The sequence below is a fragment of the Hypanus sabinus genome, chromosome 27 (genome assembly GCF_030144855.1).
Source record: "Hypanus sabinus isolate sHypSab1 chromosome 27, sHypSab1.hap1, whole genome shotgun sequence".
Classification (NCBI taxonomy): Eukaryota; Metazoa; Chordata; class Chondrichthyes; order Myliobatiformes; family Dasyatidae; genus Hypanus; species Hypanus sabinus.
In genome coordinates, this window is record NC_082732.1 from 8,810,484 (window position 1) to 8,824,252 (window position 13,769).

General features: G+C 41.5%; 1 protein-coding gene across 13 annotated transcripts in view; it reads right to left on the reverse strand.

Moving 5' to 3' along the window:
• Positions 1 to 13,769, reverse strand: part of disp3 (dispatched RND transporter family member 3) — a 626,857-nt gene that overhangs the window by 25,114 nt on the left and 587,974 nt on the right. For all 13 annotated transcript variants that reach the window (XM_059951724.1, XM_059951723.1, XM_059951719.1 and 10 more), the window contains one exon: positions 10,465 to 10,624. In XM_059951724.1, coding sequence (XP_059807707.1) covers positions 10,465 to 10,624 — 160 coding nt within the window. The remainder of the gene's footprint in view (positions 1 to 10,464; positions 10,625 to 13,769) is intronic.

Sequence of the window (13,769 nt, forward strand, 5' to 3'; positions counted from 1 at the left end):
AACATATGAGGCGTGTTTGATGGCTCTGGGCCTGTACTCGCTGGAGTTTAGTAAAATGAGAGAGGATGGCATTGAAACCTACAAAAAGTGGATGGGGAGAGGATTTTTCCTATAGTGAGAGAGTCAAGGACCAGAGTGCACTGCTTCAGAATTGAGGCATGGCCATTTAGAACTGAGTTGAAAAGACATTTCTTTAGCTGTAGGGTGGTGAATCTGTAGAACTTATTGCCATAGAAAGCTGTGCAGGCCAAGTCATTGAGTATACTTAAGGGGAAGTTTGACAGATTCTTGATTAATCAGGGCATCAAAAGTTAAAGGAAAAAAGCAGGAAAATGGTATGCAGAGGGATAATAAATCAGCCTTAATGGAAATTCAGAGTAGACTCGATGGGCTGAATGGTCTAACTCTGTTCCTATGTCATATGGTCTTATTTACTTCATCGAAGAGTAAAATGAAAGGAGAAGTACAATTCATCCTAATCAATTAAATACACATCTGTGGGAATAATTATAACCAGGTTCTATAGTAATTTCTGTCCTGGGCACTTCTGCCTGTACTCTGCAAGGTATGTTATAGATAATGTGGAGAATTCAGAATATTTTATCATTTAGGGTTACTTATTCTTAAAGGGAGTTTATTTCAACAACATTTACTCTGCTGCAAGAAATTTTCTTTTTGCTTATTGAGATTTCTTACAGTACAGGTGAAGTCTATCCTCATGGGTGGAAAGTGAAGAATTTCAACAGAAAATAAAGCAGAAAAAATGGAAGTTGAAATAAAATATCATTAGGTTATATCTTCTGTGGATCTCCTTGGTGCACTGATGATTGTGGAATATTAGGTTAGGCTTTTATTTACACTTAGCGTTACCACAAATGGAGTACGGATGACAGATAAAGACAACCCAGTGCTTCTTTTTGCTGAAACACTCATAGATTATGTTCGTCACTAGCAAGACTGGCAACCTTTACACATGAGGAGTTGGCAGTCTGCCTCTTGAATCACTGCCATTAGTGTGGTAAAGTCTCCCATACACTTAAAAATAAAAGCACCAAGAAAGTGAAAAACTATCAAGTGCTTTCCCGGGGTATATGACGAATAAATGCTTCTCAAGCCTCCAGTGAGGTACAGGTATCGATTATAACTGCCACCTTCATTCTGTACAGGAATGTGCTCAGGTGATGATGAAGGAACAGCAGTTGCTTTTCAAGTCACGACAGTGCGTTATTTAGAAAGGAAAGGAACCTGAATGAAATAGTGCTCTTACACATTTGTTACCCTTATCCTTCCAGAACAATCTTTCAAAGGGTTGTATATCACTACAACTCCTTGCTACAGAGGGCTTTGCAACCAGGGTCATTAGGTGTATTTAAGGCTGAGATAGATACGTATTTAAACAGTAAGGGAGTCAGGAGGTTGGGAGAAAAGGGAAGAAGGTGGAGATGAGGAGTGTCATATCAGCCAGCCAGCACCATCTGAATGGAAGAGCAGCTAGAGGAACTAAGTCTTACAGTCTTAGACAGTGTCTGCAACCCAAATAATAAGTGCAATTTATTTCACAGTTGGTCAAATGCACAAATGTGTTAAGAGCTGCAATACCTGTAGCCCAAACTTCAGTACATAAGTAACAGGCCAGACATGGACATGACCAAAACATATGAGTTAGTGAGGCCGTCTCAGAATGACATCTGTAACATGTAGGATTTTATATGGGAATAAAAACAAGCTAATTTATCCTCGGACATATGAACTCTATGCACAACCTTAAACTGTATCAACGAGTGTTTGGAACATATAGAGGACAAATTAACTAATTGAAGAATTTTTTCCCATTTCTCAATAGGAATAGTAAACTTAAGTTCCCTTTCCCAATCACTCTTAATTTTATAAGAAACCTCTGAACGTATTTTCATAATTATATTGTAAACATTTGCTATTACACCTTTTTGAAAAGGATTTAATTATAAAATTTTCTCCAAAATACCCCTAGAATCCAGATTTGGAAAGGTAGGAAGTACAGTGTTTAAAAAGTTCTTGATCTGTAAATATCTAAAAAAAATGGGATCTGGGCAAATTATATTTATTAGATAATTCAAAAGACATGAAACAATTATCCAAAAGTAAATCAGAAAATTGTAATATACCTTTAGTCTTCCAAGCTAAAAGTCCATGATAGAGGGATGAAAAAATAAATTAGATATAATAGGAATTGCTAAAACAAATTGATTCATATCTTCGATATTATTTCTATGGTAAGTATTGATGTACAAGCTCACCCTATCACCGCAATTTTTTGGTTTACCAATGATAGAGTCAATTCATTTATTTCCTTCTGCTTGGCGGATGATTGCATTTCTCACATTAATGGCTAGAAGATCTATTTTGTTGAATTGGAAAGAGATTAATCCCCCTACCACATTTCATTGGTTTTCTCAAACTATGTTATGTTTAAATTTGGAAAAAAGTAGAAGTGTCATATATGATCCTTCTATTAAATTTGAAAAGACTTGGAAGCAATTTATTCAATATTTTGATATGATATAATTTGACCTTTTTCCAAATCTATTTCTTTCTGCTTCTGATTATATACACGTAGAGAGGATGGGAGCTGATGACACTTATGATTCTTTTTCTTTTCTTAGATATTATAAACAGCCCATGTTTCTTTTTAGTTAGTGGTTAGCTTGTTAGAGTAGTTTCTTTTTTTTCTAGTTTTGTTTGGGGTATAATTTTTTTGTTCAATTTTTGTTTTTTTCATATTGTTATACCTAGTTTTCTTGTCTTGTACACATTATATTTGTATCATGTATGATTTTGGGAGACAATTTTTTTGTACCTATTGTTTATATATCCTTTTATGGTAACTTTTAATTTTGTAATCCCAATAATTATGTATTAATTATATATCAATTTTTGTTATCTTAATATGTTGATATTAATAAAAAGGTTGAAAAAATTAAGTAACAGGCCAGAGACATAGTAGTGTTTGGATTAGTGTTGAAGGCCTGATATATAAACTGAAGGCTGCTAATGGGAAGCATGTTTAATGACAGAAATGCCATTGCTCCTGCTACCTTCTTATACTGGCTAGCTCCCCTCTTTCTCTTCGGTAGAGATGAAGTGTCCACCCATTTTCCTCCGTAGATGCTGCCTAACCCGCTAGGTCCTCCAGTACCTTTGTGTGGTTTCCTTGCTGCTTCACCCCGCTGTCCCTCTGTTGCCTCCTCTTTGCTCCAGTATTCTCACCTCTTCACCGATCGGCCATAAAGCAGAACTTGCTGGGAAATGCTCAGCAGGACTGGCAACAGTTGAGGAGATAGGAGCAGAATTGAGGTTTCATCAGCACTGAATGAAGAAAATTTGTGACCTTGAACTGCTGGGAGCTCAATATGACGTTAGCCTATTTTTTTCCCCGAGTTTGCCACCACAATGTTCATCACTGATATGTTGATTGACAAGCTCGTTGACCTTTGAATTGACTTACAATAGGCAGGCTGACGTAGTGGTACACGCTGTGTCAATTGGCATTCATCAACACAAGGAATGCAGGAAGGATGTGACTGGCTCTCTGGTACACTGATGATATCATCATTAAAGCCACCCAACCCATCTTGCAAATGCCTGTTTTTTTCTCGATATAACAGTTCATTTCAAGTCAAGTCAAGTCACTTTTATTGTCATTTCGACCATAACTGCTGGTACAGTACATAGTAAAAATGAGACAACATTTTTCAGGACCATGGTGTTACATGACACAGTACAAAAACTAGACTGAGCTACGTAAAAAGAACAACACAGAGAAAGCTACACTAGACTACAGACCTACACAGGACTACATAAAGTGCACAAAAACAGGGCAGGCATTACAATAAATAATAAACAGGACAATAGGGCAAGGTGTCAGTCCAGGCTTCGGGTATTGAGGAGTCTGATAGCTTGGGGAAAGAATCTGTTACATAGTCTGGTCATGAGAGCCCGAATGCTTCGGAGCCTTTTCCCAGACGGCAGGAGGGAGAAAAGTTTGTATGAGGGGTGCGTGGGGTCCTTCATAATGCTGTTTGCTTTGCAGATGCAGCGTACAGTGTAAATGTCCGTGATGGCAGGAAGAGAGACCCCGATGATCTTCTCAGCTGACCTCAATATCTGCTGCAGTGCCTTTAAGATTTATTCTAATGCCAGTATGAGCACAACTATAACAGGAGACATAGTACTGGGGCAAGGTTGAATGTAGAGTCATATAGCACAGAAATAGGCCCTTCAGCCCATAACATCCATACTTTTAGCCCATCTACATGAACCCCTTTTGCCTGCATTAGGACTGTATCCATTAAGTGCGTCAAAAACATAGTGATTGTATTTGATTCTACCATTGACTCTGGCAGCACACTCTAGATGTGAGGAAGTCCACCCCTCCTACAAATGACCAGGTGCTGTGTCTCTCCGTGGCTGATGTGAGAAGAACCCTGTACAGGGTCAACCCACGGAAGGTTGCTGGACGAGACAACATTCCTGGTAGAGTGCTCAGAGGATGTGCAGACCAGCTAGATGTTCTCACTGACATCTTCAACATCTCCCTGAGCAGCGCCACCGTTCCAACGTGCTTCAAGGCCACCACCATTGTCCCCGTGCCGAAGAAGTCTTCAGTGTCCTGCATAAATGACTACAATCCCATTGCACTCACATCCATCATCATGAAGTATTTCGAGAGGCTCATCATGAGGCATATCAAGACCCTGCTGCCCCCCTCACTGGACCCCCTGCAGTTCGTGTATCATCCCAACCGCTCAACAGATGACACCATTGCCACCACCCTCCACCTGGACAAAAGAGATACATACATTCGAATGCTGTTCATAGACTTCAGTTCAGCATTCAACACAATCATCCCTCAGAAACTGACTGGAAAGCTGAGCCTACTGGGCCTGAACACCTCCATCTGCAACTGGATCCTAGACTTCCTGACTGGGAGACCTCAGTCAATCCGGATTGGGAGCAGCATCTCCAACACCATCACACTGAGCACGGGGGCCCCCCAGGGCTGTGTGCTCAGTCCACTGCTGTTCACTCTGCTGACCCATGACTGTGCTGCAACACACAGCTCGAACCATATCATCAAGCTCGCTGACGACAAGACTGTGGTGGGTCTCATCAGTAAGAACGATGAGTCAGCTTACAGAGGGGAGGTGCAGCGGCTAACGGACTGGTGCAGAGCCAACAACCTGTCTCTGAATGTGAACAAAACAAAAGAGATGGTTGTTGACTTCAGGAGGGCACAGAGCAACCACTCCCTGCTGAACATCGACGGCTCCTTGGTAGAGATCGTAAAGAGCACCAAATTTCTTGGTGTTCACCTGACGGAGAATCTCACCTGGTCCCTCAACACCAGCTCCATAGCAAAGAAAGCCCAGCAGCATCTCTACTTTTTGCGAAGGCTGAGGAAAGTCCATCTCCCACCCCCCCATCCACATCACATTCTACAGGGGTTGTATTGAGAGCATCCTGAGCAGCTGCATCACTGCCTGGTTCTGAAATTGCACCATCTCGGATCGCAAGACCCTGCAGCGGACAGTGAAGTCAGCTGAGAAGATCATCGGGGTGTCTCTTCCTGCCATCACGGACATTTACACTACACGCTGCATCCACAAAGGAAAAAGTATTATGAAGGACCCTACGCACCCCTCATACAATCTCTTCTCCCTCCTGCCATCTGGGAAAAGGCACCAAAGCATTCGGGCTCTCAGGACCAGACTATGTAACAGTTTCTTCCCCCAAGCTATCAGACTCCTCAATACCCGAAGCCTAGAATGACACCTTGCTCTACTGTCCTGTTTATTATTTATTGTAATGCCTGCACAGTTTTTGTGCACTTTATGCAGTCCAGTGCAGGTCTGTAGTCTAGTATAACTTTCTCTGTGTTTTTTTTATTACGTAGTTCAGTCTAGTTTTTTGTACTGTGTCATGTAACACCACGGTCCTGAAAAACGTTGTCTCATTTTTACTATGCACTGTAACAGCAGTTATGGTCAAAATGACGATAAAAGTTGACTTGACTTGACTCTCTGTATAAAGGACATATCCTCAGATCCCTTTTAAAATTTCTTACTCTCACTTTAAAACTCTGTCCTCTTCTTATCTGATACTGCAATAATGCCATAAAGATTTTGTCAACCGACCTTTTCTATGTTTCTTGGAATCTTATGCACTTCCCTCAGTTCACCCCTGTCCTCCTCCGCTTTGGGCAAAGCAAAGACCAAATAAGAAAAGCAGTGAAAACAGGAAACTGCTGTTGAAACTCAGTGTGCCAGGCAGCACCTGCCAGGGGAAATGGCTCCATGTCCCTCCACAGAGATTGTCTCAATCACTGAATTCTTCCAGCAGCTCATGGTTCCAAAATCTCTAGCCTCTTGTGCCTCCTAATAAGAAAAAGTTTACATTGTTGGAATGTGGCAAAATTCTGTGTATTACACTGTTACACAGTGACAGAACTGTGCACGTTACCATATCCCAGTGTTACTGAAGGACATGGTGAACTTGGTTTTCGGAAATGCAGGTACGGCGCTGAGAAGTGACTGAACATCATCTACCATTGCAAGAAAAGAGGGCACTGCGGGGGGCTTCAGGGCAGAGTGAAGTGACAGGGAACACGGCCACCACTCCTTGGCCAATGTGCAGTCATTGGAGAACAAGATAGAGGACCTGAGTGCAGGATTACTGTATTGGAGGGAAAGAAGGATTGTTGCATTCTCTCTTTCATTGAGACATGGCTCACCCATACACTCTGGTCACCATGGTCCAGCCTGAGGGGTTCTCAGTCCATCTGGTGGACTGAATGGCATCTTCAGAAAAGGTCAGAGGCAGTGGCATCTGTTACATAATTAACTCACTGCGGTGACTGGACGTAGTGGTCTTATCTGACTCTTGACCTGACACAGCTCACGATTAAGTGCCGACTGTTCTACTTACCGAGGAAGTTCTCCGCAGTGATCCTGATTGCTTTTTGTGTACTGTCAAGGCAGATGTCAAAGCAAGCGTTCGAAGTACTCAATGCCATGATTAACGCACAAGAAAAGGCCTATCCTGATGCTTTTCAAATCACTGTAAGGAGTTCCATCAGGCTAGCATGAAGAAATCTCAGCCCAGCTTCCATCAGCACATCACCTGCAATACCACAGGGCAAACACAACTCGACCACTGCTACTCTAACACCAAGAATGCCTGTCGTTCCATTTATCAATTGTATTTTGCAATACCTTGGTCAACTGGCTGTCTTCGTCCTCCTTGCATATAGGCAGAGACTAAAGAGCGAGGCACCAGGATAATGACAACAAAGGGGTGGTCATGGAGGCAGATGATTGGTAGTACTCCGGAAAGTACAAGAGGTCCAGGTATGACTTCTGGAAAGGTGATCCCACCTGCAATTCTGGACTAAACTAGAATCACAGAGGGATGGTCCACAGCTGTGGCAGGGCTTGAATGCCATCACCTCCTACAAAACAAACCCAAGCAATATAAGTGTCAAACAACACACACAAAATGCTGGTGGAACACAGCAGGCCAGGCAGCATCTATAGGGAGGAGCGCTGTTGACGTTTCGGGCTAAGACCTTCATCAGGACGAAGGGTCTCGGCCCAAAACGTCGACAGCGCTTCTCCCTATAGATGCTGCCTGGCCTGCTGTGTTCCACCAGCATTTTGTGTGTGTTGTTCGAATTTCCGGCATCTACAGATTTCCTCCTGTTTGCAATATAAGTGTCAACAAGGATTCAGTCCCAGGTGAGTTCAATGCCTTTTATGTTCGCTCTGTCCAGCAGGACATGGAGACGCGCTCACAAACCCTCACACCCTCCAATGATGCGGCCACCATGAGAGCATTTTTCAGGAGGTTGAATCCATGGAAAGCACCCGGCCCAGACAGTGTATCTCGCTGAGCACTGAGGAAATGTGCTTTTCAACAAGCTGGAATGTTTATGAACATCTTCAGCCTCTCGCTTTGGCAGTCTAAAGTACCGACTTGTTTCAAGCAGGCTTCAGTCATACTGGTGCCCAAGAGGATATAGTAGCCTGATACCTTGCCTCAATGACTATTGTCCAAAAGTATTTACAGTCATTGCGATGAAGTGATTTGAGAGGTTTATTCAAGAAGAATATCAACTCCTGCCTGACAGGTAATTTGGATCCACTACAATCTGCCAAATGCATATGCTACTTCAATGTCCCTTCAATCAGCTCTGGAACACCTTAGCAATGAAGATGCGTGTATCAGTTTGCTTTTCATTGACTACAGCTCAGTATTCAGCACTGTCATCCCCGCAAAACTCATCACTGGTCTTGATACCTTCCTTAGCAACTGGATCCTTGATTTCCTCACTTGCAAACCCCAGTCAGTATGGATTGGCAACAACATCTCCTTCACAATCTCCATCTGCACAGGTGCACCACAAGGCTGTGTACTTAGTCCCCTGCTCTACTTGCTTTACACCCATGACTGCGAGGCTAAGTCCACCTCCAATGCCATATTTAATTTTGTTGATGACACCTCTGTCGTTGGCTGACTCAAAGGTGGTGACGAATTGGTGTATGGAAGGGTGATTGAAAATCTGGTAGAATGGTGCCACTATAACAACTTGGTGCTCAACGTCAGCAAAACCAAAAAGCTAATTATTGACTACATGATGGCGAATTAGGAGAACTATGGGCTTCATTCCTTGGCACTATCATATCAGAGGATCTCTCCTGGGACCAGCACGTAAGTGCTCTCATGAAGAAGGCATGACAATACCTTTATTTCCTTAGAAGTTTGCGTAGACTCGTAATGTCATCAAATTTGATATATTTCTGTAGATGCACAGTGGGGAGTATCCTAACTGGTTGCATCAAGGCCTGGTATGGAAACAGCAATGCCCAGAAACAGAAAACTCTGCAGGAAGTAGAAATATAACCCAGTCCATCACAGGCATGTCCTTCCTCACCACTGAGAACATTTACATGGATTGCTTCCACACAAAAGCAGCATCCGTCATCGAGGACTTCAACCATCCAGGCCTTGCTTTTCTCTCACTACTATTATCAGGCAGGAGACACAGGAGTCTTAGGTCCCCACACCACCAGGTTCAGGACAGTTATTAACCTACAGTGACCAAGCTCTTGAACCTTTGATAACTTCACTCATCACAACTCTGAACTAATTCTACAATCTATGGCCTTGCTATCAAGGACTCTATACCTCATGTTCTCAGTATTAATTACATTTTGTACATTGGTTAGCAGTTTTAGTTTATGAGTAGTTTTTCATAAATTCTATTGTATTTCCTTATTTTTCTGTAAATGCCTGCAAGAAAGTGAACGCACAAGTTGTCTATGCTGACTATGCATATTTTAACACTTTACCTTGGATGTTGACTTTGACCTGTGCAGATCACTGTGTCTCAATGTTACAGTGACAGATCTGTGTGCATCACGATATCCCAGTGTTTCACAATGACAGATCTGTGTGCATCACGATAGCCCAGTGCTTCACGGTGACAAAACTTGTGCCCACAATTCTTCTGCTTCTTAAGATAGTCCCTAGGGATTGAAATACCAGGCTGGTGGGCAGCTTATGTGGTGTTGTGCTCCTGCTCCTCCCACAAGACTCCTGCCTTTTAGGGTCATTAAGGTAAAACTTTAAGGGGTTATTATGGAGAGAGACAGGGCTAGTCTTGAAAGGAGGTGTTGACTTGGTGGAAGACCAATTTCGATCTCTTACAGCAGGATTTGGCAATAGCAGCAAGAAGGTCTAGTAGATATCACGTGGATGCATTCCAAAATGGAAAAGTGAGTAAAGAGGTAAAGAGGGTAAAGAGATGAAAGGTAAGACCATCAAGTTTTAGAACCTTGGATATCTAAAGATATCAGGGATTAGATATAAAATAAAAGGTAGATTATGGCAGACTTACAGAAGTGCAAACTGGGGAGGTCTTACAAGTGTATAGAATTTATTGGATGGGTGCTTAAAATAGTAATTAGGAGAACAAAGCAGGGGCAGAGAATGGCATTGGCAGGTTATATTGTGGAAAAATCCGTAAACAGTTTATAAGCATATTGAGGACAGGAAGGTTATCAAGGAAAGTGTAGTGGTCATTCAAACCAAGTGGCATTCTCTGCATGGAGCCAGAGGAAGTAAGCCAGGTCTTCAATGAATACTTCTAATCTGTATTCACTGTGGAGAAAGATGCTGCAGTTGGAGAATTCATGCAGAGCATCAGTAGAGTTGTACGACAAATTAAATAAATGCATTTGACAGTCCCTAATTAACCTAACAATCTACCTATTTGGGATGTGGGAGGGAACTGGAGCCTTTCTGTGGTACCTATGGCTCAAGGAGAATATTTTGATCAGTGTTACTTAATACCTTTCAGTTTAATATGATACAAATTGAAAAATTCAAGACTATTACTATATGAACCGTGAATTATGTGAGACTTGCCTATTATTTCCATGAAAATCTGCTTCCAGTGTTCACATGTTTGAAATCCATGGCGTAGTGATGATTGTTCAGAAAACTGATGGAGCTGCTCCTGGAGGTAGTTCTCCCATTTCAAGTAGTCTGCATAGGTCTGAAACGAGGACTTTCCTTTATAAGTAGTCTGTGGAGAATCAAGGAGATGAACACGGCTTTTGCAAATAGAACCAAAATACTGAACAAGCTTATGCTGTTAAAACACTATTAAACCAGATAATATTGTAAATACTCAGCAGGTCATGCCACATCTGTGGGAATTTTCTCCTCCTACAGATGCAGCCAGAATTGCCAAGGATTTACAAGATTTTTTTGCGTTTATTTTAGACTTCCTACAACTGCAGCTGTTTTGGTATTTGTTGTTGAAAGCATAGCAGCCACTCAGTGGCTGAAGGGCATAAAGGAATCTGAATATGAGATGAACCCCTCTAAACTGAGGCTTTGTTGTATTGAGGTCCGTGTTGATCAGAGACGAGTGTGTGTGTGGGACTCCGGAACAACCTCATCATTTCACTCACTATTGAAATATTTGGTATTGGTACTGCTCCATTTAGAACGGTGACAAGAATCTGAAAGAAGTACGCTCGGCTATATAATACACTTAGTGTCAGTTTATGGTTACACACAAAAAGTGCTGGAGGAAATTAGCAAGTCTGGCAGCATCAATGGAGAGGAATAAACAGATGACGTTTCGGGCCGACAGCCCTTCATCAGGGTCTCGGCCCGAAACATTGACTGTTCATTTATTTTCATAGTGTTGCCTGACTTGCTGATTTTCTGCAGCATTTTGTGTGTATGGCTCAAGAACCTTAGAATCTGCAGAATCTCTCATGTTTATGTTAGTTTGCGGTATTCAGTGACTGCAATTAGAGACAGCTGATTAGTTGCTTCAATGCAGGGATCTAAATTTGACAACCTACTCTGAAGGGTATTTGAAACTTTTCAATTTGTGTTATCAGTCCTCCCAAAATCCTCACAGTCTTCAAGTCTGAGTACTCAATCTTCAGGAATTTGTTGCATGCAACCTTAAAAATGAGAATCCAGATTTTTTAAAAGTCTGCTTCATCACATAAGAAACTTCAACTTAAGTTACACACACAAAGATTCCGCTTGGTCGCTGTAGGTTGTGAAGATGTCAAATGGAGGCATTGTGAGCTAGAGAGGTTGGAAGAGAAAGATCATGTGATGAAATCTACAAGAAATAAAGTTGGCAAACTTTGTTTGGTCAGAGTAACATCATTTCCACTAGCAGAAGGTCTACTTGCAGAAGTGGGGGAATCTTGATTGAGGAGAATAAGGCCATTAGGAGTAGAATTAGGCTATTTGGCCTATTAAGTTTGGTCATTTGGAGGGATTTGAACATGGTGCAGGTAGGAGGGATTAGCGTTTGAGTGTTTTTGATTTCCTTTTTAGCTGGTTTGGCACAAGATTATGGGCTGAATGGCCTGTTCCTGTGCTGTACTCTTCTATGTTCTATGCTGTTCTCAGTCTGCTTCATCATTTAATCATGGCTGATATATTTTCTCTCTTGATCCCATTCTCCTGCCTTCTCCCCATAGCTTTTGATGCACTTATTAATCAAGAACCGATCAACCTTCACTTTAAATATATCCACTGACTTGGCCTCCGCACTGATTGTGGCATTGAATCCTACAGATTCATTACCTAATGTCTAAGGAAATTACTCCTCATCTCCATTCTACAGAGATGTCCTTCCATTCTAAGATGGTGTTCTCAGGTTTTAGACTCTTCTGTTACTGGAAACATCCTCTCTACTACATCCACTCAGTGTAGGCCTTCCAATATTCAATAGGTTTCAATAAGATCCCTCACTCGTTTTCCTAAACAGTAGTGAGTACAGACCTAGGGCCATAAAATGCTCCTCACATGTTGATGCCTTCACTTCCGGGATTATTCCAGTGAACCTCCTCTGGGTGCTCGCCAATGCCAGCACAACCTTGCTTAGATACAGGGCCCAAAACTGCTCAAAATGCTTTACATGTGGTCTGATCAATGCCCTATGAAACCTCAACATCACATCATTGCTTTCATATTCTAGTCCTCTCAAAGAGCACTCGGACTCCCAAGTTCCCTTGCACCTGATTTCTGAATTCACTCCCCATTTAGACAATTTGTTTATTCTTTATATTTATGGTTACTAGATGAAGGGGCAGATATTTAAAACCAGAAACTATAGGCACAGAGGAGGAGTTGAATAATGGGGTAGATTTGAGGGGTCCAGTGGTGTTTTAAAAATGTCATACATAATAAAAACCGAGAAAGCATATAAATTAGAAAATTAATCAAAATAATTCCATTGGCAGGAACAGTAAGGGGATTAATGCATGTCTTCAGAAATTATGACATGGGATTCACAATATTCATAAGATTAAATTGCTAAGATTAATACATCCATTATTATGTGAAATGTTTCAGGTGTAGAAATACATATGGTATTAAACTGTTTCAAGAATCAATTTATAAGCATTAAATAGAAATGAGCTGAAATTAACTTGGTATATTGACACAAAGGTTAAAAGAGGGTCTGTCAAAATCTGAAAGGGCTTCTGATTTGGATAGCTGATCCCTCTGGCTCTGAGGGTTACAAAAATACAGAGTTTGGAAACAAGATATTAACACATTAATCTAACATAACACTTTAGCCACACTTCTTTGTCTTTAGATATGTTGCTGTACTCTTCTTTTCTTATTTCTCTCACTTTCCACATTACTAAAGAGATACAGGCCAAAAACAGGCATATAGGACTAGCTTAGATGATCAGCCTGATTTGAATGGATGAGTTGGGCCAAAGGGCCTGTTTTTGCATTGTATTACTCTAGGACTGAATGCTGGGTTTTAAAGTAATTGTTACCATGACAATTTTAGTCTGCATCTTAATGTCTAACAGTTCACACAGCAGCAGACCCCAAAATCCCACTCGCCACTCACTGAGTTTTGATAAACTTGTTTCCTCCCATTTCCGGTTCTAATGAAGGGTCCTTGTACTGAATGTCGATTTTGTTTCCCTCCCCACCTATTTCACTCGATGAACATTTCCAGCATTCTGCTTTTGTTTTTGGTTTCCTGCAGCTTTTTTGTTCCAAGGTATTAAATAGAATTGGTCAAGAAGATGGAGAGGAATTATTTCAGGTGGTGGGTATGTAATTGTAAAAATAGTGGAAGTAAAAATTCACTTGGAAGCATTTCTGAATCATAGAGAGCATTCTAACAGGCTGCATCACCACCTGGTATGGATGGTTGGGGGCAGTGG